Below are 22,570 nucleotides of genomic sequence, written 5' to 3'. Positions count from 1 at the left end.
CGTCAGGCCTGGGCAAGGGGCCGATCAGGCGATCGGAGGGTGATGGGGGTCTATGCCTGAGGGCTCCCAGTATGTGAGAGGGGGCAGGCTGGGCTGAGGGACACTCCCCCTCCCCCCACCCAGTGCACGAATTTCGTGCACCGGGCCCCTAGTATTTATATATGTTTTATGTTTTTCCATATGGATAACCACACTGTCCCAGAACTATTTATCAAATATATCAATCATTTCCCCACTGATTTGTAGTGCCTCTTTGGTCATATATAAAATTTACACATATGTGTGTGGATGAGTGTGTTTCTAGCCTCTATTTTCCTTTCATTGGCATACTTATCAATCTTCAAATAAAACAATAACCCAAACCATAAAATTTTAAGAAATGGTTAACTATAGGAGGAGGGAAGAAACAGAACGGGGGGTGGGGCAGGGGAGACACACAAACAAACAAGGAACAGCAACTAGACTTCTTTGACCATGCCTTGTTTTATAGGTAGTTTTAGAACCATATAAATATTTTACATAATTATGAAACAGTAAAATCTTGGACAAAATCCCTAAGAATAAAAATTAAATAGAACAAAAAAACCCAATTGTCATTTGAGTTCTATTGCAAGCACCTTTAAAATACAATAAAGTAATATTTCTGGTGGGAAATACTCTAAGGATTAAAAGCAAAAACCAACCAAACAACCAAAAATCCTTCAAATTGCTTTCAGTAATTATATTGTTGGTGTAAGTGTTGGCATTATAATTCTGAGACTACTGTGGTATAAAGTGAGATAAAACAGGGAATTAGGTAGATGTCCTTGAGAACTAACAGATGTGGAAGAAAGTTGTAAATGCATAAGAATAAAACTGTTGTCATGTGTTAGAGTAAGAAATATTATATAAACTCATGATATATTTTATCTTAAAAAGTACCTATTTTCTAGTGAGGTCCACTAAAAAGTCTTAGAGACAATGGCCAACCCAATGCCCTGAATGTAGTCTCCAAATGTGATTTGTCATTGATAGGAACAAAAGCTCTATGGAGAAATAGATACTTTCAGATCTGAGCCAGGAAATACAGGGTTTGGCAAAAGTGGGTTTACAGTTGTGAGTATATGAAACAGTTTACTCTTGTATTATTAAGTATTGTTTTCTTTTTATTACACCTATAAACCTATTTTTACCCACCCCTGTACTAGGTGAGCCAATAACTGTTAGTTTTCTTGCTTTTTGGTCTGGTAATGTCAAAAAGACTCAGAAGTTAACCTGAATAACATTTTTTCCTACTGACCAACGACAGTCGTATATATGAGTATCAATGAGGATAATAATGCAGTAATTGAAACATAATAAAAATGTGTAAGTCCATGATTCATAAGGATTCTAAAACAAAACAAACATCTTCAAAATCACCTTTAGAGAGTACTAAGAAACCATCCTTCACCAGGAAGCATATAATTTTTGGTTGCCTCTCCTTTTGTGATATTGGCAACCATTAATGATCACTGACCTGATCCATTAATTCATTAGGGGTTGAAAAATAGTGACACTTTATCATTGCTTTCTGTTTTACTTCAGCTGGAATAATGCTATTAAGAGAAACACCCACCTCTTCAAATATGTAGAAATCCTGAGATATAGTTCATAGAAAAGGCAAGATAAAAGTTCAATTCCCAATTAAAAGAATCTTTAGAAACTGATTAACCAATTGTAAATTATGGAAGTTTTCTGGATCCCAATTCAAAATGATCAGCTGTCATTTTTTAAATAAGAAAAGAGAAAGGGTGATCACTTAAGACAATCAAAAATGTGCACACTAACTATTTTGTGATATTTTTTAAATGCTGTTTTCTTTAAAGTGGTGGCGTGAGAACGGTACTGTGATTAGGTTTAAAACTTCCCAGATGAAATGATGTTGGAATGGTTATAAAATCAAGGAGTGGGGGTAAAGATGTAGAAGAACAATATTGCCAATGTTGAGTGATGAGTACATGAAAATTTATTATACTATTATTTCTACTTTTGAACATGTTGGAAAATTTTCCATAATAAATGTTTTTAAAAATATATAAACAACCTCTTTAAAAAAATCAGCAAGAAAATAACAGAGAAAAATGAACCCAGAAATAAGAAGAGGTCATTGACATAAAAACGTATAATCCTCCTTGTAATTGAGGAAAAGCAAATTTAAATCAGCAAATACCATTACATATCCATCAGATTAGGAAAAATTATAAAGTTTGACCATAACAAGTCAAAAATATGAAAAAATAAGAACTTCCATACACTACTGGTAAAAATATATATTGATAGAATGAGTTTGGAAAGCAATTCTGCAATATGTAGTCAAATTAAGCATGTACATTCTGTAAGACCCAGCAATTCCACTTTTAAGTCTATATTCCATAGAATTCTATATTTCATAAATGTGGACAAAGTCATTCATTGCTGCATTATTTTCAAGAGCTAAAAATTAGATAAACACTAACTGTCCATCAACAGAATAAATTGATATATTTACACAAAATTATTTCTATGAAATAAAAAATTATGTTGACACAAAAACATGCACATGAATGTTCATAGCAACTTTACTCATAATAGCCAAAAATTGGAACCAACCCAAATGTCCTTCAATGAGTGAAGGATTAAACGAACCGGTACATTCATTTTGTGGAATTATATTAAGCAATACATAGTATCAAACTAATGATATATGCAATAACTTGGATAAATCTCAAGGAAATTATGCTGAGTAAAGAAAACCCAATATCAAAAGCTCTCAATCCTTTTTTAAAATCCTATTTATATAACACTAGGGGCCCAGTGCACAGATTTGTGCACCTTGAAAGGAACTGTGAGCCTCGAGGCTGTGGTGGGCACAGGGGCAGGTCTCGGCCCATCCTCCACGCCCCTGCCTGGCTCCTCTGGCTGCGGCCCCTGATCCTCTGTCTGTGACAGCCCAGCTCCCACCTCCTGATGGTGCGGAGCAATTGGGGCCGGTGCCAGGAGTGGGTGTTAGTGGGCCAGCGCCGTCAGTGTGTGCAATTGGCAGCTACTGCCCCAATTTTCCCTCAGGAGCAGGTGGAGGTGGAGAAGCCCTGAGGGGTGATTGGGGCTAGCAGCCGCCGCTGGTAGCGGGTGCGAGCACCGGGCGGGACCGCAGCACACAGGAGCGAAGAATTTTTAGTGACCACCAGAGGCTTGCCCTGATGACAGCAACCAGCGTGCCCTGCCTTCGTCTGGCACCCCCGCTCATCTGCTCCACTATCCCGCTGCTGCCAACGCCTGCCATGTTCCATGTGCGCTCCCTGGTGGTCAGCGCACGTCACAGTGACCGGTTGTTCTGTCGTTTGGTCTATTTGCATAATAGGGATTTTATATATATACGCACTAGTAGCCCGGTGCACGAAATTCATGCACATTAAAAGGGAAATAATTAGTGGAAATGTTTTAATATTGCTATTTGCCCTTTCTCTATAATAGAAGTGTGAGAGATGAAAGGAAATTAGCAAAATGTATACGAAAATAATATATAAATTTATTAATAAACAGTAATAAAAGGATATAACAATTCTGAGCTCTATTAACTTGTATTCATACGTTTTCTAAAGATGGAGAGTGTGCAGGAGGCATGTGATCAATCTTTCTCTCTCATCGATGTTTCTAACTCTCTAGCTCTCTCCCTTCCTCTCTGTAAAAAATCAATAAAATATATTAAAACAAAAAACAAAAAAAATATGATATGAAAATAAAAACATGATATAAAAACAACAGTGATGCAAACAATGACTGATAAAGTGATTAAACTTATTCTAATATCTCCCTGTATACCACATTAAGAGTGAAAACACTTTCAGAGTGCTTGACTAATTTCCCTTGTGATGAAGTATTTAGAACTTTAACGTCACAAGCTCTTCGAACTCGAGAGAAAGCAACAAATAACTGACCATGTGCGAAAACGGGTTCAGGTAGGAATATTCCTACTCTGTCTAGAGTTTGTCTTTGTGATTTATTAATAGTCATCGCAAATGCTGGCATCACCAGAAACTGTCGTTGAATAATTCAAATGGGAGGCCAGTGTCCGATGGGGACAAATCAATTCTTGGAATCAAAACAACCTCTCCCTCTGCAGATCCTGTTAATACTTCAGCTTCGATGATGTTAGGTCGTAAGTTTTTGGTAATAAATCTGGTACCATTACAAAGACCCCATTTACTATTAAGATTTCTCAATTGCACCCACTTTCAACTTTAATTTATGACATGGCATTCCCGAAGGAGTAATACTATTAAGAAATTTGATGGCAAAATTTTCCTTTTCAGCATCTTCTGTTGAATCAATGAAATCATTACTCAAATATGTGTGAAGATCTCCACTGAGTATATCCAAAATTTCTTAATTTACTTTTTGAACGTGCTGCTCATTTTTTGGACAAAGAATTGCACGTTTAGATATATTTTTAATATTATCTACAGATACAGTATTTCCAAAGGTAGCTTCAATAATAGATCCATTACAAATCATTTCACAGGGGATTTCCATAATATCTGTTCCTAAATGAAAACTGCTATCAGGTTTGCCATCTCCAAGTTTTACTAACCATCCACTATAAGCAGAATCCTCTGATCTCATGTTTAAGTGACAACTTTCTGAAACATCCCCAAACATTACAGTACTTTAAACTCGCTGATCGCATAGCATGCAGTACAATACTGAGACATTGTTGAAAATTCCCTCCAAGAAAGAGAACTTTCCCACCAAATACAACATTCAAATTTCTCTTAGTAATCTGTCTATGGCATTTATAGCATGACTGGATGCCATGGTGCATTCACCAATAATAAGAAGTTGGACCTTTTTAATGATTTTAGCAACTTCGCTCTTTATATCGAGTCTAGAAATTGAAGGGAGCTGCTACAGTGTTTTGGACAGGTTCAAGCCTTGGACTAATGAGAGGGCACATTCCTCTCATTGCCACGTGCAAGTCCCAGCTTGGAGGGCAGGGCCCTCCCAGCACGATTATAGCCAACAGCTATAGTTGTAAGCGTGAACCTATGGTCTGAACATGTGGCCCCAAATGTCACAGTGATGTGGGCTCAATAGAGTTCAGGTGCATGTAACTGAGTAGGATCGAAACCCATAAGAAGGTTATAAACATCTCGACCACGCCCTTACTTTGCCTCGTGGCATCTGCTATAAAATAAAGACACGGCTGTGGGCATGGCTGCTGTCTCTCAGAGAAGCAGCGTCCCACCGAGACCCAGCTTTCATTCTCTTGTCTGTCTTTTCTAAGCCTTTCAGCCGCCCCCACTCAAGTTCATCCTTGGCCATGCTGGCATGGCACACTTTATAAAGATATGCCTCCACGCTCTGAGGGCCGTTTCCTGACTCAAACCTCGCCCTAGGCCTAGCCGGAAACAGCTCCGGGAAACAGCTCGGGGAGGGCATAGCCATTGCCAAGACAACCCCTGCAGGACTGACTTTCTTCCGGTTGGTCAAGCCTCGGGTCGTGATGTTACATCCAGGGTTTTTATATAAATAGATAGATTCTTAAAATGATAGAGGTGGAAAACAGATTTGTGGCTATAAAACAAGATGAATAAATGCACCCATCTCATAAGATTCTTATCAGGGTTAAATTAAATAACTTGTACATCATAGGGCCCAGTATAGAGGAAAAGTGCTCACTAAAGGTAGGCTGCTATAACTCAACACTACTCCATTAGTAGTAGATCAAGACTATTCTGTAATGAAAGTAAAGCACAATACAATTTTATAGGTATTTTTAGTATTAATGCTCTTAATGATCAGAGTATACAGAAATCAAGTTTTTAGTTTAAATACTTTAAAGTAGTCCCAATTATGACTAACTGAAAACTGTAAGGTATAATGCAAAAAAGTACTTCTTTTTGTTTCTCCAAGGCTAAAACCTACTAAGAGCTGCAACATCTATTTTTCTGGCTTATTTCTTAATACTGATTTGTAGCCAATGTGAATTTTTTAATGGTTATTTTTATGAGGATGATATTGATTTTTTAAAGAGAAAGGAATGGAGAAGAAGAGATAAAAACAATGATTGACTGGCTACCTCCTGCATGCCCCCACTGGAGACCAAGGCTGAAACCAAAACCGGGGCATGTGCCCTGACCTGGAATTGAAGGGGTGACCTCCTGATGCATAGGAGGTCAATCTACTAAGCACTGAGCAACACCAGCAGGACTAGAAAATGTGCTTTTAATTGATAAGACTTGAACTTGCAAATGCTTTGATAGAATCTGGGCTAACTTTAAAAATTAACTCACTATATGTACAGTTTACAGAGTGAATCACAAAATGCCTGGCCTAACACTAATTCAATTTATCAAGGGCTTACTTAATGTATCGGGTAGAGAGCTCAGTACAGTAGATGAAACCATGAGTCCCTGTCCTGGAGGCTTTGTAGTCCCTCATTTTAAATATAACAGTACTGGCTTTTACTTGGAAACACTCTTGGATTGGAAAAGAACTTCGTAACTTTTCTTGGAAACACATATACCATGTGGTCAATGGGCTTAGAACATTGTTCATCTTCCAACAAAGTACTGCCCTGCATCAAGCATGTCAAACTCAAAGGCTAACACGGGCCAAATAAACAAGGTTTAAGTTTGTGTGGGCCACCAAAAAACAAAAGCTTCAATTTTCATAGAAACGTAGGTTTATTTCAATAGAGACATGCTGAATACAAAGGGCTGCAATAAATAAGTAATCATTAACATAAAATAATAGAACATTTTAATAAATAAATTAATACTTTCTTGAACATTAACTTACCAGACATTGAAGAACTGCACAAATTAAGCGTAACACAGATAAACCTATTTTTCTTGTTTTCTGAAAGCAAAATATTTCCTGTTGCGCACACCAAACAAGTCAGTACAAGACTAATGATGTGGCAATCAGCTGCTCAAATATTCGCTGCTAGTGTTAGTGGAAATGGTGCACCTGCGTGTTAAGGTGCGTAAAGGAAATGAATGCACCACGATTATAGTAATCAGTCATTAGAGAACATTGTAGCTCGTTATTAATAATTATGTATAACAGGATATTATAAAAATTAAGTTACAAAATGTTTATTAAAATGTTTCTTACATACCGTTATATTGGCTGGGCTGCAAAAATATTCGTTGTGGGCCACATGTGGCCCTCGGGCTGCGAGTTTGACATGCTTGCCCTACATTCTTTGTATTATGTAGCCATATCCAGTTTAGGGTTTTTTCTTTCCTCTGATCTAGAGGAGCAATTTGGCTACATGTCACCCTTCTTTTGGTTACCTGTGATAAAGAGCTTAATTGGATACATCTGAATTTTAGTATTTTGAAATGGACTTGTACCACATTTAGACAGTGTGTGCTACTGATTAGAAAGAATCAATTTCCCTTCCAAAGGGACAAATATTTTAAAACAAATTTGGAAATAATAATGCCTCATGATGTTTTTGTCCTACCAGGTACCACACAGTATGGCTCCTACAAAGAGAGAGGAAAAGGAAAGGCCAATCTGCCACCAGAAAAGGAGTGACCAGAGAGTACACTACCAACATTCACTATCATCTTTGGAATGTGCACCTCAAATACCAAGAAATCTAAAAAATTCACAATGAAGGAAATGGAAACACCAAATGCGTATACTGCTAACAGGCTCCAGAAAGCTGTCTGACTAAAGAAACAAGAATGCACTCTAGACTATTTAAGTACAACTGTTCAGAAAACATCATTAATATGACGATTTGTCAAAGAAGCTCTATATACTCATCATCCATGTACATATCCGCAATTTCAAAACCTTGCAGAGGCACAGGACAGCAGTTTACAGCAGTGGGGCTTAGCATTTCTTCCTTCTACCCAGGATACAGTAATGAGCATCTTTCTAAACAATGGGTAAGATAAGGGTCATCTGTGTAGACTACAATGTATCTAGTAATAAATGGTCTGCACTAAGACCCTAATGAGAAACAGCATTGTGCTCATCCATAGCACACAATACCTAGCAATGGTACAAGGTGCCACTACACAATGCCCCTGAATCACATGTGGCAAAGCTGACTGCTGAGGAAATTTTAAACAAAAACAATAAAAAAATTTTAAGAGAAATATGATTAAGAATAAAAATTTCTGAAGGAGTTCCTCCTCCAGAGCAGGGAAAGCTTCCTAAGAGCACTGCTTTAAGGTCTGGCTAGTGTGGCCCAAGTGACAAAGCTGATAACTTTGTCTTAGAAAATAAGTTGGAATTCCATCTAAGGAAGACCAACACCCAGAGAGGCCAAACTCCTCCCTCCCATCTTAGTTCAGATAATAAAGTAGTCTATTAAAACAAAAAAAATAACACCTTAAGAGACAGTTCATATAAAAAAAAACTAGTTGTTTAAAATTATAATCAAGTTTTAAAACAAGAAAAAAAGGCTTTCAAATCTATCTTGTATACTTCCAATGAAGGGGCAGACAGATACATTACTTATTTTTTTTTTACTTTTGTTAATATCTATCAGATACTTCTCACTCGCTAACAATTACCTTTACTTTTAAATTAAAAAAAAATAACATAAAAATTCATTCATCTACATACATATTTTCTCTGATTTAAAATAGCAACAAACTGTAAGCAAAACAGATTTAAAACTGTTTCACAAGTGGATAAAGTGATATAAGATATGAGAATGGCAAGTTCTGATTTTAAATGTCTTTTACTATAAAAATTACTCCATTTTTATTAGGAAATTTTTTTTTTACCTAAAGTTGTTTGTCTTCTAAATAGGAATTAAATAAAGAGGCCATAGACACAAAATGCAGTGAGAATGGAGACATTTCCTATACTTTCAGAGTTTTTAAATTACAAGCTGATTTTTCTCTTACGTTCAATCTATATTATTGAGGGTCTATAACAGTGTTTCTTAACCTGTGGGTCGCGACCCCTTTGGGGGTCGAATGACCCTTTCACAGGGGTCACCTAAGACCATCGGAAAACACATATATAATTACATATTGTTTTTGTGATTAATTACTATGCTTTAATTATGTTCAATTTGTAACAATGAAAATACATCCTGCATATCAGATATTTACATTATGATTCGTAACAGTAGCAAAATTACAGTTATGAAGTAGCAACGAAAATAACTTTATGGTTGGTGGTCACCACAACATGAGGAACTTTATTAAAGGGTGACGGCATTAGGAAGGTTGACAACCACTGGTCTATAATATATTAGGCACTAACATCAGAAAGGATGCATGGGGATGCCCAGTTCAAGTGCTCCTGGGTCTTAAAAAAATTGTAATTTATGTGCAACTTGTCAAGAGGAAAATAGAATAAACAAAATTATGCTGGGAGATCCAGATTCCAATTAGCTTTACTCAAATTACATAGTAGCTATCTCTTCTCCAGTAAACAGAGGTAAAAATCTTAAAAATTCATAGTTCCTAAGGGTAGTCAGTCACAAACCAGAACCCAGATGTTCAATTAATCACATTATTCCCTTTCCTCATGTTGGTGGAAAAACACCAGGTGTGGGGGAAAATTATATAACTAAATATGGTTACTGAAGCAATACTTAAAAAGTAAAAATCTCAATGTCATATAATAAAACTTGGATAGTTTTCATCTTTTTAGTTTTTTATTACTGGAATCCATTTTGAATTTTTTCCCTCTTTTAACTCCCCCTACCCTACTCCTTCCTGTGAACTTCGGTCTTTCTGGTATACCACTACTAGGGTCATTGTTTTTTAAAAACACATACACAAAAACAGCTCTGGCCCATATTGTTCAATGGTTAGAGCGGGGGGGGGCGCAGTGGCAGGATCTTGTTTGATTCCCAGTCAAGGGCACTCACCAGGATTGCAGGTTCGATCCCCAGTCCTGGGCAGATCATGTGCCAGAGGCAACCAATCAATGTATCTCTCTCACTCAAATCAATGTTTCTCTTTTTCCCTCTCTCCCTTCCCATTATTCCCTTCCACTCTCTCTAAAAATCAATGGAAAAAATATATTCAAGTGAGGATTAACAGCAACAAAAAAGCAAGCTAACGTCAAAATCAAACATATCAGTTAATTTAGACGTATACAAAATTACACACTGCAGAACTAGAAAAACCTTATCTTACAGATCAGAAAACTATGACTGATTAAGGACCTTAGTGAGTTGAGCACAGGTTTGAGGGCTTGACTCAGAGCTCAATACTTTTCCCACTATGCCACACAGATGTTCTAATCATAACAACAGCAATAAAAAATGCTTTCAACATTAAAAGGAACAAAAATATAGGTAAATCAAAATATTGTTTTTGACTTTGGATTTAAAGGTTCAAGCTTATAAATTACATTAATAATCCAAGGTAATACAAAATAATGCAAAGATAAAATAATTATCAGTTGACTAAAATACTTATAAAACAAGCTATTGTGAACCTATTGCATCAGATACTCAAGGATTTGTTAAAAACAAACGTTAAAGCCCTGACTGATTTGGCTCAGTGGATGGAGCGTCGGCCTGCGGACTGAAAGGTCCTAGGTTCGATTCTGGTCAAGGGCATGTACCTTGGTTGCGGTCACGTCCCCAGTGTGGGGTGTGCAGGAGGCGGCTGATCAGTGTTTCTCTCTCATTGATGTTTCACCGTTCCCTCTCCTTCCTTCTGAGCTGGCCTGGGCGGGGTCACTTTTTAAAAAATATGTATTTTTATTGATTTAAATATGTTTTTATTGATTTCAGAGAAACATAGAAACATCAATGATGAGAGAGAATCATTGATCAGCTGCCTCCTGCACTCCTCCTACTAGTGATCAAGCCTGCAACCCAGGCATGTGCCCCAACCAAGAATTGAACTGTGACCTCCTGATTCATACATAAGTGGATGCTAACCACTGAGCCCCATAGGCGGGGAAGTAAAGGCTCTTCTTTGAAACTATTAACGATAGCATTCTAAGAGTTCACTGGACAGGGTAGGTCTGTATTCATATGGCATGGGTTTAAAATAGCCAAGGAAGGCTGTGAGAGAACACTGTTTTGAAAGACTACAGGGTAGTTTTTTCTCCTGAAAAAGTTTCTTTCCTTTTATGTTTCAACAACTGAATTGTAAGTATGTCCTTTGGGGTGTCAACCAGAGACCTGACAAATGGCCCCTTGTCCAGGTTCTCTGCCACTTGCATGTTCTTGTTACGTTTAACTCTTGCTTCCTTTGCCTCCTCTTCAGGATCTCATTTAGCCATTTAATGCCCAAAAGTGGCCAAACCACTTCAAACCTTCCATGGGATTACAGAGTACTGTTGCTTCTACATAGGCACAGACAGGCTTCCAGATAAACAGACCTTGCCTCTTCCAGCACTTCAGATTCCCCTTGTCTTGGTTTAAAAAATTATCCCCCCCCCCTTGCCCCCCCCCCCCCACCCCGTCCTTTGCACTAAAGGATCAACCACAAACATCACTGCATTGCCATCAGAAATTCACAATGTGCTCTTTGTTCTGAGAATGGCAGCTTTGGTGACAGTTCTAATCATCCCTTGGCCAGGTAAGACCATATAGTTCTGATTCAGTTATGAAGGGTGAGGGTGAGCTAGACCCAGTTATGCAGCCAAATTCTGGTTAATAAAATGTTTTCAGGCACCCCTAATTTCGTGCAGGAGATTCTATTTGCATGCTCTTCCCTTCCTCTTAAGAATAAGGTGAGAATAGTAACCGAATATTGTTTAAATCTAGAAATGAGTGCATAACCTATGCTGACCAATTCAGGGGCTTAAACAGATGCCTCCTGACTGACGTTGTTGGCAGGTATTGATTGGTTGAAGACGTTTTAGCAGGAGTTCCATTCATGTGGACCTATGGCCACCTGTAAGATGGCAGGCATATTGGGAACTCAGGGATGCGTGAAGGGGGATATCAGGTTTCAGTGGCTTTGGACAGAAGAGCAGACTCTGAGTTTAAGTGGGTCGTCACCCATTAAGACATTTACCTTGGGATTGTTATTTAACTGAATCAGTTATTTTCTTGAAATTTCAGAGTAGTGTGTGGGCCAGTGTTATGGCTCTGGCCAAGTAACATGAAATATGAAGCACATAGAAACACAGGACCACCAGGGTCTTCCTGCATGGCTGAAATGTCAATGTCATGAGTTGTGATGACTTTCAACAGTATCATTAAAAGAACTAGTGTTCTTGCTGGTCTATCTCACCTTCCAACTCTTCACTTCCTTTCTTATACAACAAATTATGTTTATTAATTTTATGAACCCACTAACAACACACACTGACGATACCTCAGGTATAATATGTATGACAGACTCCCTTCTAAGTTAGAATAGATATCAATACCATAAGGCATATGCTTAAGTGCGAGACATACAAATTACCTGTGATAGGACACTACTAGTGTATAATCCACTTATTTTAAAAAAGCAGAGTTTTAGTGAGTTAGCCCTGGCTGGTTGTTCAGTGGTTAGAGCATTGGTCCATGAACCGAAGGGTTCTGGGTTCAATTCCTGGCCAACGGCATGTACCTTGGTTGCAGATTCCATGCCCAGCCCCAGTCAGGCATGTGTGGAAGGCAACCAGTTCCTGTGTCTCTCTCACATCAATGTTTCTTTTTTTTCCTTCTTCTCTCTCTCTCTCCTCGCCTCCCTTTCACTCTCTCTAAAGATCAATGGAAAAAATATCCTCTGGTGAGGATTAAAAAATAAAAATAAAAAAAGCAGAGTTAAATGGTTTTACATATTGCACATCTAGACCTCAGTACATGGAACCTAGTGTACACAAAAATGGGCTCTGACTAGGCAGAATCATGAACTCGGAAGCAGTTTGAATAAACCATCTTCCTAAGATCCCATATATTTCTTAATCATGGGACTTGACAAAGGCTCAGAAATCTCTCCTAACACGAGAATATCATAAAAGCCTTTAAACTAGTGTTTTTCGAACTTTAGCATTCACCACAATCATGCTTGGCTTGTTAACAGATTACTGAGCTTGAGCACCCATTTCTGACTCAGTAGATCTGGAAACGGCTTGTGAATCTGCATTTCTAACAAGTTCCCAAGTTATGTTGGACAATGTTTTGAGAACCTCTGATCTAAACCCAAGCTCTTGCTCTTAAAATATTATAAACTTTACTTATGTCTAATATAAGATAACTGGCTGAACTTTTAAAATTTGTAAGTTGCCGTGGCTGTCGTTCAGCTGGTTGGGCATCATCCTGTGCACCAAAAGGTTGCTGGTTCAATTCCCAGTCGGGGCACACGCCCAGGTTGCAGCTCAATCGATGTTCTACTCTCACATGGATATTTCTCTTTCTCCCTCTCCCTTCCTCTCTAAAAAGCAATAAAAATATTTTAAAAATAAATAAAATTTGTAAATCTTTTTTTTCAGGCTTCACATAACTTTAAAAAATAGTTACTGACAAGCAAGTGTATCTCAAAGTTCAGAAGCAACCCAAGCACTATCTCCTCTTTTATTTGGAGCTCTCCAAGGTTCTGATAGCTTCCAAGCCAAGCAGTTCTCGGATATTGTACCGAGATCATTAATGTTGAAAGTCAAGAGTGTGAACCTTGACTTTGATTCTCTGAGATTTCATTTCCTACAGTTATTAAGACTTGGCCAGAGACCTTCCTTTCTCCCTCTCCCCAATGTACAAATATAAGAAGTGCAGAGAAGTCCAAGGCTACTTTCCATAAGATCACACAGTGATTCAAGTTGCTTTACTTGACTAAAAAAAGCTCCAGGTTTATACTATAAACACTCTTATTAGTGTTTTTGCTGACCAGCCAACTAACATTTCTCTCCCCCTTTGAAGAATCAACATTTGATATAAATAACAAGCATTACTAGCAAAAATTAGTAGCAATGATTACAACTATGGGAACCACATACTTACTATGAGAATGGGTAAGTGAATTCTCTGAATCTTTCAGGTAGAGATTTTCATTATTAGAGAGAGGATATAGCTTAATTATATTAGATAGGACCTAAGTAATGCAATAGTGATTTTTTTTAAAAGTAAGGTGTGTGGCCCGGCTGTTGTAGCTCAGTGGTTGAGCACTGACCCATGCACCAAGAGGTCAGGGCACATGCCTAGGTAGCAGGCTCCATCCCCAGTAGGGGGCATGCAGCAGCCAATTGATGTTTCTCATCTACGTTTCTAACAGTATTTCATTTTATTTTTCAAGTAATCATGTAAATCAGGTATGATTTCCACCCCCAACAGATCTAAAAATCTACATGAATCACATAACTTGATACACGTTAAAACAGTCAATAACTAAATAAATACCAGAGCTGCAATGTCCCATTAATATCAGTGTGGGGTGTGGTTACGGTGTTTTGGCCAGGTTTAAGCTTCAGACTAATGAAAGGACAGGGTCCTCTCATTACCACGTGCAAGTCCCAGCTGGAAGGTAGGGCCCTCCCAGCACAATTATAGCCAACGGCTATGGTTGTAAGCTTGAACCTATGGTCCAAACACGTAGACCCACATGCCTTGTGATAGAGTTTGGGTGCATGTAGTTAAGTGAGGTTGAAACTCACGAGAATGCTGTAAACAACTTGATCACGTCCCTACTTTGCCTCATGGCATCTGCTATAAAATAAAGACAAGGCTTGTGGGCGCTGTCGTTGTCTCCTCATCAGGGAGGCAGCGTTCCACCGAGACCCAGCTATTATTCTCTTGTCTGTCTTTCCTTAATCCTTTCACCCCTGCCACTCGAGATCACCCTTGGTCATGCTGGCGTGGCACATATCAGGTTATTCACATATATGTTGTAAATTAACTCCTTATCAGATGTATCATTGTAAATTATGTTTTCCCATACAGTGGGTTCCCTTTTCATTTTGATGGTGGTTTCTTTTGCTGTGCAGACGCCTTTTATTTTAATGTAGTCCCATCTGTTTTTTTCCTTTCTCTTGTCCTAGATGTTGTATCAGTGAAAATTTTGCTACTTGAGATGTCAGCTTTTTTGCTGCCAACGTTCTCAAGAATTTTTATGGTTTCATCACTTATATTTCAGTCTTATCCACTTTGAACTTATTCTTGTATATGGTGTAAGGTGGTGGTCTAGTTTCATCATTTTACATGTACTTGTCCAATTATCCCAAAACCATTTATTGAAGAGACTGTTTTTACTCCACTGTATGCTCTTGCTTCCTTTATGAAATATTAGACTCTATATTATTAGAGCATAATGGCTTGGGTTGATTTCCAGGTTCTCTGTTCTGTTCCATTGATCTATTTCTGTTCTTGTGCCAGTACCAGGCTGTTTCGATTACAGTGGCTTTGTAATACAGCTCGATATCTGGTATTGTGAACCCTCCAACTTTGTTCTTCTTTCTTGAGATTGCTGTTGCTCTTTTTTGGTCCCACAAAATTTTTTGGAGTGTTTGTTCTAGATCTGTGGAATATGCTATTGGTATTTTAATAGGGATCACATTGAATCTATAAATTGCTTTAGGTAGTATGGACATTTTAATGATGTTGATTCTACCAATCCAAAAACATGGTATAACCTCCCACTTATTTATATCTCCCATCTCTTTTTTCAACGCTCCATAGGTTTCTGAGTAAAGGTCTTTTAACTCATTGGTTAAGTTTATTTTTAAGTATCTTAACGTTTTAGTTGCAATGGTAAATGGAACCGTTTTCTTAGTCCCTCTGAGATTTCATTATTGGTATATAAAAAGGCCAATGACTTCTGGGTGATAATTCTGTATCCTGCTACATTGCCAAAATCAATTATTAAATATAGTAGTTTTTTTGGTGGAGTCTTTATGGTTTTCTATGCATAATATCATGTCATCTGTGATTAATGATGGTTTTACATCCTACTTTCCAATTTGGATGCCTTTTAGTTTTTCTTCTTGTCTGATTGCTGTGGCTAAGACTTCCAGTACTATGTAGAGTAAGAGTGGCGAAAGCAGATATTCCTGTCTTATTCCTGTTCTTTGGGGAAATGGTTAGTTTTTGCCCAGTGAGTATGAGGTTGGCTATAGGTTTGTCATACACGGCCTTTATTATGTTGAGGTATAATCCCTCTAGTCCCACTTTGTTGAGAGTTTTTTAAATCAAAAATGGGTGTTGGATTTTATCAAATACTTTTTTTCTCCATCTACTGATATGATCATGTGATTTTTTCCATTCAATTTATCACATCTATTGACTTGAAAATATTTTAACAGCCTTGCATCCCAGAATAAATCCCACTTGGTCATGGTATACGATCTTTTTAATATACTGCTGGATCCAATGCGCTAATATTTTGTTCAGGATTTTAGCATTTATTTTCACCAGAGATACTGGCCTATAATTCTTTCTTTGTAGTGTTTTTATCTAGTTTTTGAATTAGGATAATGTTGGCCTCAAGAAATGAGCTTGAAAGTGTTCCTTCCTCTTGAATTTTCTGGAATAGTTTGAGGATAGGTGTTAGTTCTTAACTTTGAGTATTTGGTAAAACTCCCCTGTGAAGCTGTCTGGGCCAGGGCTTTTTGTTTTCTAGGAGTTTCTTGATTAGTGCTTCAATTTCATCAGTTGTTATTGGCCTATTCAGGTTTTCGGATTCTTCCTAATTCAGTTTTGGAAGGTTGTATTTCCCTAGGAATTTGTTCATTTTATCCAGGTTGTTCAGCTTGTTGGCACATAGTTGTTCACAGTATTTGCTTACAATGCTTTGTATTTCTGTGGTGTTCCTTGTTACTTCACCTCTTTCATTTTTTATTTTATTTATTTGGGTCCCCTCTCTGTTTTTCAATGAGTCTGGCTAAGGGTTCAATCTTTTCAAAGAATCAGCTCTTGGTTTCAATGATCTTATATTTTTTTTAGTCTGTCATTTATTTCTGCTCTAATCTTTATTTTTCCTTCCTTCTGATTACTCTTGGCTTTTCTTGTTCTTTCTAAATCTTTAAGTTTTGGAATTAGTTTATTAGCAATTTTTCTTGTTTCTTGTAGTAGGCCTGTAATGCTACGAACTTCCCTCTCATCTGCTTTTGCTGTGTCCCAAGATTTTGGGCAGTTGTGCATTCATTTTCGTTTGTTTCCAAGAAGTATTTTCTCTCTTTCTTTCTTTTTCAAAAAATATATTTTATTGATTTTTTTTACAGAGAGGAAGGGAGAGGGATAGTGAGTTGGAAACACTGATGAGCGAGAATCATCGATCAGCTGCCTCCTGCACATCCCCTACTGGGGATGTGCCTGCAACCAAGGTACACACCAATAATTTTATCCTTATATTTGATTCTGCATACAATTTTGAGTTCTACAAGATGGATGTCAAAAATAATGCCCTGATGTGTATGCTTTTAGCCACACCATCCATTCACTCATTTATTTACTCAGCAAATAATTACATACCTAACCACATGCTAGGTACTATACTAGGCAGTGAAATTAAAAGAAAAAAATTCCCCTGCTCTCAATGAGCATTATGTTTATTGAGCAACAGAGGGCAACAATCACAACTGAAAGCAGTCAATGCCACACTGAGGTAAACAGGAGAGCTTGAGGTAAATAGTGCCAAGGACTTAAAGGGGTCAGAAAAAGGCTCTTAAAGGTAATCCTAAAGACGAGATTTGGAGAAAAGTTATGTTTTAACAAGTGGAAGAGAGAAGTAAAGGGCTATGTGAAGCCATGGAAGCATTAGAAAATAAGATGTAAGTTAGAGAGTTGCAAGGAGCTCATTATTATAGCTGAAAGTATGAAGACAGGAATTGGGGGGGTGAGGTGTTGGGACTATAAGAACTATATGGTAAATGAGTTGAAGCTTCTGTTCCTCCGGAGCTTAGAGTCAAGAAAAGGAAATTCTCTCCAAAAGGTCATTTCAGTAAGGCTGGTGTCATAGTGAAAGAACACACAGGGAACTGTGGTTGGACAGGCACAACAATGTTAAAATTTTATCCTATTCACAACAGAGTCTTTGAAAAATTCTAAATCAGTAATGATTACAACAGTGGTTGCGTGGACAACGGACCGGAAGGCATGAAGCTAGAGCAGAAGGGCCAATAAAGAGGTTTCTGCCAAACCCCAGGCAAGCAATATGATAGGCCTGCACTAGGCCACCTTACTGTGGCAGTTTTGCAATTTCTTTTTCTAGTCAGGCTAATGGGGATTCTTTCAAATCTATCATAAAAGAAGAAGAGGAAAAATCCAGAGCAGTATTACCTGAAGTTTCTTGTATTTAAGGGCTTAAAAGGAGTTATATAAAAAAATAACTTTTTAAGCTTTCCTGTAAAAAATAAAACCTAAATAACACAAGATTAAGTTTTACTACAGATAACCTTAAAGCCAATAATAATCACAAAGGTAAGCAAATTGTGAAAAATCAATTTGATAAAAAAGTAGTATACACTGAAAATGAAAACAAGAGACTACGTAATATAAAAACTTGAGAAACTTAAAAAAAATAAGTAGAGAAGCGAATAAAAAATTGTATGTATAGTATGAAATTGCATAGTATATAGAATATATATGCTGATAGACTAAAAGGTTAAAATAATTTTGTTATTTTTATTCAAATTTCTTACAATAGAATAAAATGAAAAACAAATAAACACCAATAAAAAATTAATGTTTACTGTATCCAATGGGCCTGACCTGGATGGTTACACTCAATTTCTTCCTTTTTGGTTTCCTAGAATAGATTTTACAAATAGTCCTATTGTCTGGCTATACTATTAAAATAAAATAAAAAATGGATACTTTGGCTTGACAAATTCTTAAAATTCCTATTGTGAACAGCTATCTCCTTCCTGATGCAAAGATAAGGCAAACTCAATAAGCTAAAGGAACTCAAAATGAAAGAACACAGAGGAAACATATCACAAATAATGTATGTGTGTTTTTCTTGAGTGCTTCAGTCTCTGGAAAATGGTTATGACACCTAACAGACTTATAAGTCATTTAAAAACAACCGAATCAGTCAACAAACATGCCGCTTATTGAGCATCTATAAGCCATGCACTTTATTCTAAAGATACAAAAACAAAAGAAAACAAAGTCTTCTGTCCTCTAGGAACTCACAGTTTAAAAGGAGAGAAAGAATGGCTGCATATAACTGCAATGATGTATGGTGAATCCTCTAAAAGAGGTATGTACAAAATACTGAGATAAGCAAAGAAGACAGGTAGAATGAGAAAAGTAGTAAACTTTCTAAGTGAGTTAGGCCTTAAATGAGCTACAAGAAGAGAAAGAAGACTTGAATAGCACATGCAAGTAATTGTGACATGTAAAGCAAGGCAAATGTGTATGATTTTTAGTTAGTGCCTATGTTGCAGAGAGTAAGGGAAAAAACAACAGAAAATGAGGTTAACAGAGCTATCAGGGAATAAATCACAAAGTAGCTTGTATTAAAAATGGAGAATCCGGCTATTATTAAATTCTGTCAAAAAACATCAATTACAAATGCACAATGACTTTATATACAGTAAGGAAGAAAAAAAAACACTTTAAGCTGGAGTCTATTAGGAGACTTCATAGTATACTCCTACATAAAGCTGCATGCTCTAAGAAAGGGCAACAACGTCAGTGTACGGTAAGAAAATAAACTGGTCATGCAGAAAGGAAAAGGAAAGAATTTTGCATTTCTCTACTTGCCCTTAGGTAGAAGGAGGGGGAAAATCTCCCCCTGAGAACTAAACTCCAAGCAGGTCTATAGTCTGAACTAAAGCTACCAGCGTGGTACAAAAACAAAGAAAACAAACAAGCCAAGAATTTAAAATGCTCTCAGATTGGCAAGTGTTTCAGATGCCTGGCAGAAACAAATGTAAATTCTCTTTAGTTAAACCAAACTTCAATCCAGGTCAATAACAATTTAAAAATGCAATCTCATTTCAAAGATGACAAATGAAAAAATATTCATCGTGGAATCTACTTAAAAAACAGATCTTATAGTCCTGTGACTATGAATCTGAAGATGTTTCAGAATTACTTGAGGAACTGCTAAAACATTCTTTATAACAGTTGCATACCAGAGATTATTAGATAGGTAGGCCTAAACAAAATGCTGGAATCTCTATTCTAACAAACTACCTGACGGTGGATGCGTGTGTGTGCACTATTAGACAAGACAGTAGCATGTCTGTGAGGAGTTGGTTGAAAACTCCTACTATCCTATATAATAAAAGCGTAGTATGCAAATTGTCCCCTTGACTGGAGTTCTTCTGGGAGTTCGACCAGGGGGCCAACCGGGGGAAGGGAGGGAGGCCACGGCGCTGGCAAGCGGCTGGTGGAAGGGAGGGAGGCTCTGGCTAGCAGCAGTGGCAGGCGGCCAGGGGAGGGAGGAAGTACCTGGCTGGTAGCCAGCAGCTGCTAGGGACCCTACCAGTGCACAAGTTTCATGCACTGGGCCTCTAGTAGACAATAAAGAACAGTAGGCTTTAGACTGACACTTCGGGAACACACTCTGGTGCTGACGGACTTTGTGAATAAATTAGAAAAGGGTAAGGAGATGGGGGTAGTAATATAATAATTAGGAGCTTATTAAAAGAGGCAAGAGATATAAGCATAACTAATGGACATAAGACATTGGGGGGGTAGGGGAGGCCAGGGGATTGTCAAGGGCAGGGGAAAAAAGGAGACATATGTAATACCCTTTGTAATACTTTAAGCAATAAAACAATTTAAAAAAATAATTAAAAAATTTAAAAAAATAAAAGAGACAAGAGATGGTGATCATTAGTGACAATGGAAAGAAACGAGTGTATAAAGGAGGCAGAATTAGAATTTTATAAAAACTAGTGCTATACAAAATCCTATACTACATTAATATCAAATGCTCCAAATGCAACTAACACTCAAAATGATCTCCAAGTTCAGATATAAGCACAGAGAGATTTTATTACTTAATGTTTTACATTTCTATTAATCAGTATATACAAATTGAAAAATGTAAATCTCTTTGGGCAAAAGAGAGAAAGGATTTTAAATTACAAACAGAAAATAATGAATTAAAAAACTTACGCTGAATATGAATGAACTGTTTGGGTTGTTTAAACTCTCCTTTGTACAAGCGATTGTAATAGTTGACGTTGCTCTCTGCCTCAGGAACTGGAATGACCATGCTCTCTTTTTTCTCTCTAAACACTTGCTGTGCTGAAATAGCTCGCTGTAAGTGATGTTCCTGGAAAATGTAAAGTAGGCAACATAAGTTGTTTTAATAATGCTACTTTAATGCATAATTATATTTGTTGTACTTGGTTTAATAATAGCAAGGTGCTTTAAGAATCAATTATAAACAGTTCCTTTGCCGCAAAATTAGGAAAACATTGCTGTTGCTCTCTTTTAATACTTGTGGTTCATACTTAGATGTCATCTTAGATCAGCAGTTCTCAACCTGTGGGTCGTGACCTCTGTGGGGGTCGAACGACCCTTTCACAGGGGTCGCCTAAGACCATCAGAAAACACATACATCATTACATATTGTTTTTGTGATTATGATTTAATTATGTTCAATTTGTAACAATGAAAATACATCTTGCATATCAGGTATTTACATTACGATTCATAACAGTAGCAAAATTACAGTTATGAAGTAGCAACGAAAATAATTTTATGGTTGGGGTCACCACAACATGAGGAACTGTATTAAAGGGTCGTGGCATTAGGAAGGTTGAGAACCACTGCCTTAGATGATTACAATTTTAATAAGTAGAATTTTTAAAGATTAAATATATACATATTCTTCACAAGCTAGAATTTAACATCTTAATTACAAGAAAATTGATCCCCTGTTTGCTAACGTGATTGAGGTGTTTGTCACCAATACCAAGTTACAAATAAATATGCAAATGGCAAGAAAATAATTTTTATTGCAGATTTTAAGTGTCTTCTGCATTTATATTGCAAAAACTTCAACAATACAAAATTATGGATAATTCAAAGAAAGATAAAATGATGCTCAACAGACAAAGTTAAACAAAAACTTCTTATAAAATATACCAGATTCTAATACTTTCAATCACCTCCCACTTAATGCATACTTTCTCCCTTGACCCACAGTGGACCATTCCCATCTAACCAGCTATATCTTGTGGAAGGAAAATTAGATTATCTTACCCCCCAAGAATTCCCCTTCATATTCAGATTAAACGTTTTTTTAAAATCCCCTAAAACAAAACAAATTGGAAAAAGAGCAGCAAGAAAAGCCCAGATGGAAGGAAATAATAAAGATCAGAGCAGAAATAAATGACACAGAGACTAAAATACTGGTACAAAACATAAATGAATCCAAGAGGTGATAAACAAGAAAAGATAAACAAGACTGATGAACACTTAGCCAGACTCATTGAGAAACAAAGAGAGAGAGGACCCAAATAAATAAAACTAGAAATGAAAGAGGTGAAGTAACAACAGACACCAAAGAAATACAAAGGATTGTAAGCAAATACTATGAACAACTATATGCTAACAAACTGGACAACCTGGGAAAAATGAAGAAATTCCTAGAAACATATAAATCTTCTAAAACTGAATCAGGAAGAATCAGAAACCCTGAATAGGCCAATAACAACTAATGAAAATGAAGTAATTAAAAAGCTCCCAGCAAACAAAAGATCTGGACCTGATGGATTTACGAGAATTTTA

At 37.1% G+C, this 22,570-nt stretch overlaps 1 protein-coding gene across 7 annotated transcripts in view; it reads right to left on the bottom strand.

Annotated features, from left to right (window-relative positions):
• EPC2 (enhancer of polycomb homolog 2) overlaps positions 1-22,570 on the bottom strand; it is a 120,099-nt gene that overhangs the window by 53,211 nt on the left and 44,318 nt on the right. For all 7 annotated transcript variants that reach the window (XM_006753593.2, XM_006753594.2, XM_006753595.2 and 4 more), the window contains exon 2: positions 20,948-21,107. In XM_006753593.2, coding sequence (XP_006753656.1) covers positions 20,948-21,107 — 160 coding nt within the window. The remainder of the gene's footprint in view (positions 1-20,947; positions 21,108-22,570) is intronic.

The sequence above is a fragment of the Myotis davidii genome, unplaced genomic scaffold (genome assembly GCF_000327345.1).
Source record: "Myotis davidii unplaced genomic scaffold, ASM32734v1 scaffold110, whole genome shotgun sequence".
Lineage (NCBI taxonomy): Eukaryota > Metazoa > Chordata > Mammalia > Chiroptera > Vespertilionidae > Myotis > Myotis davidii.
The sequence above is the reverse complement of the archived record's forward strand: the minus strand, read 5'-3'. Positions and strand labels throughout refer to the sequence as shown.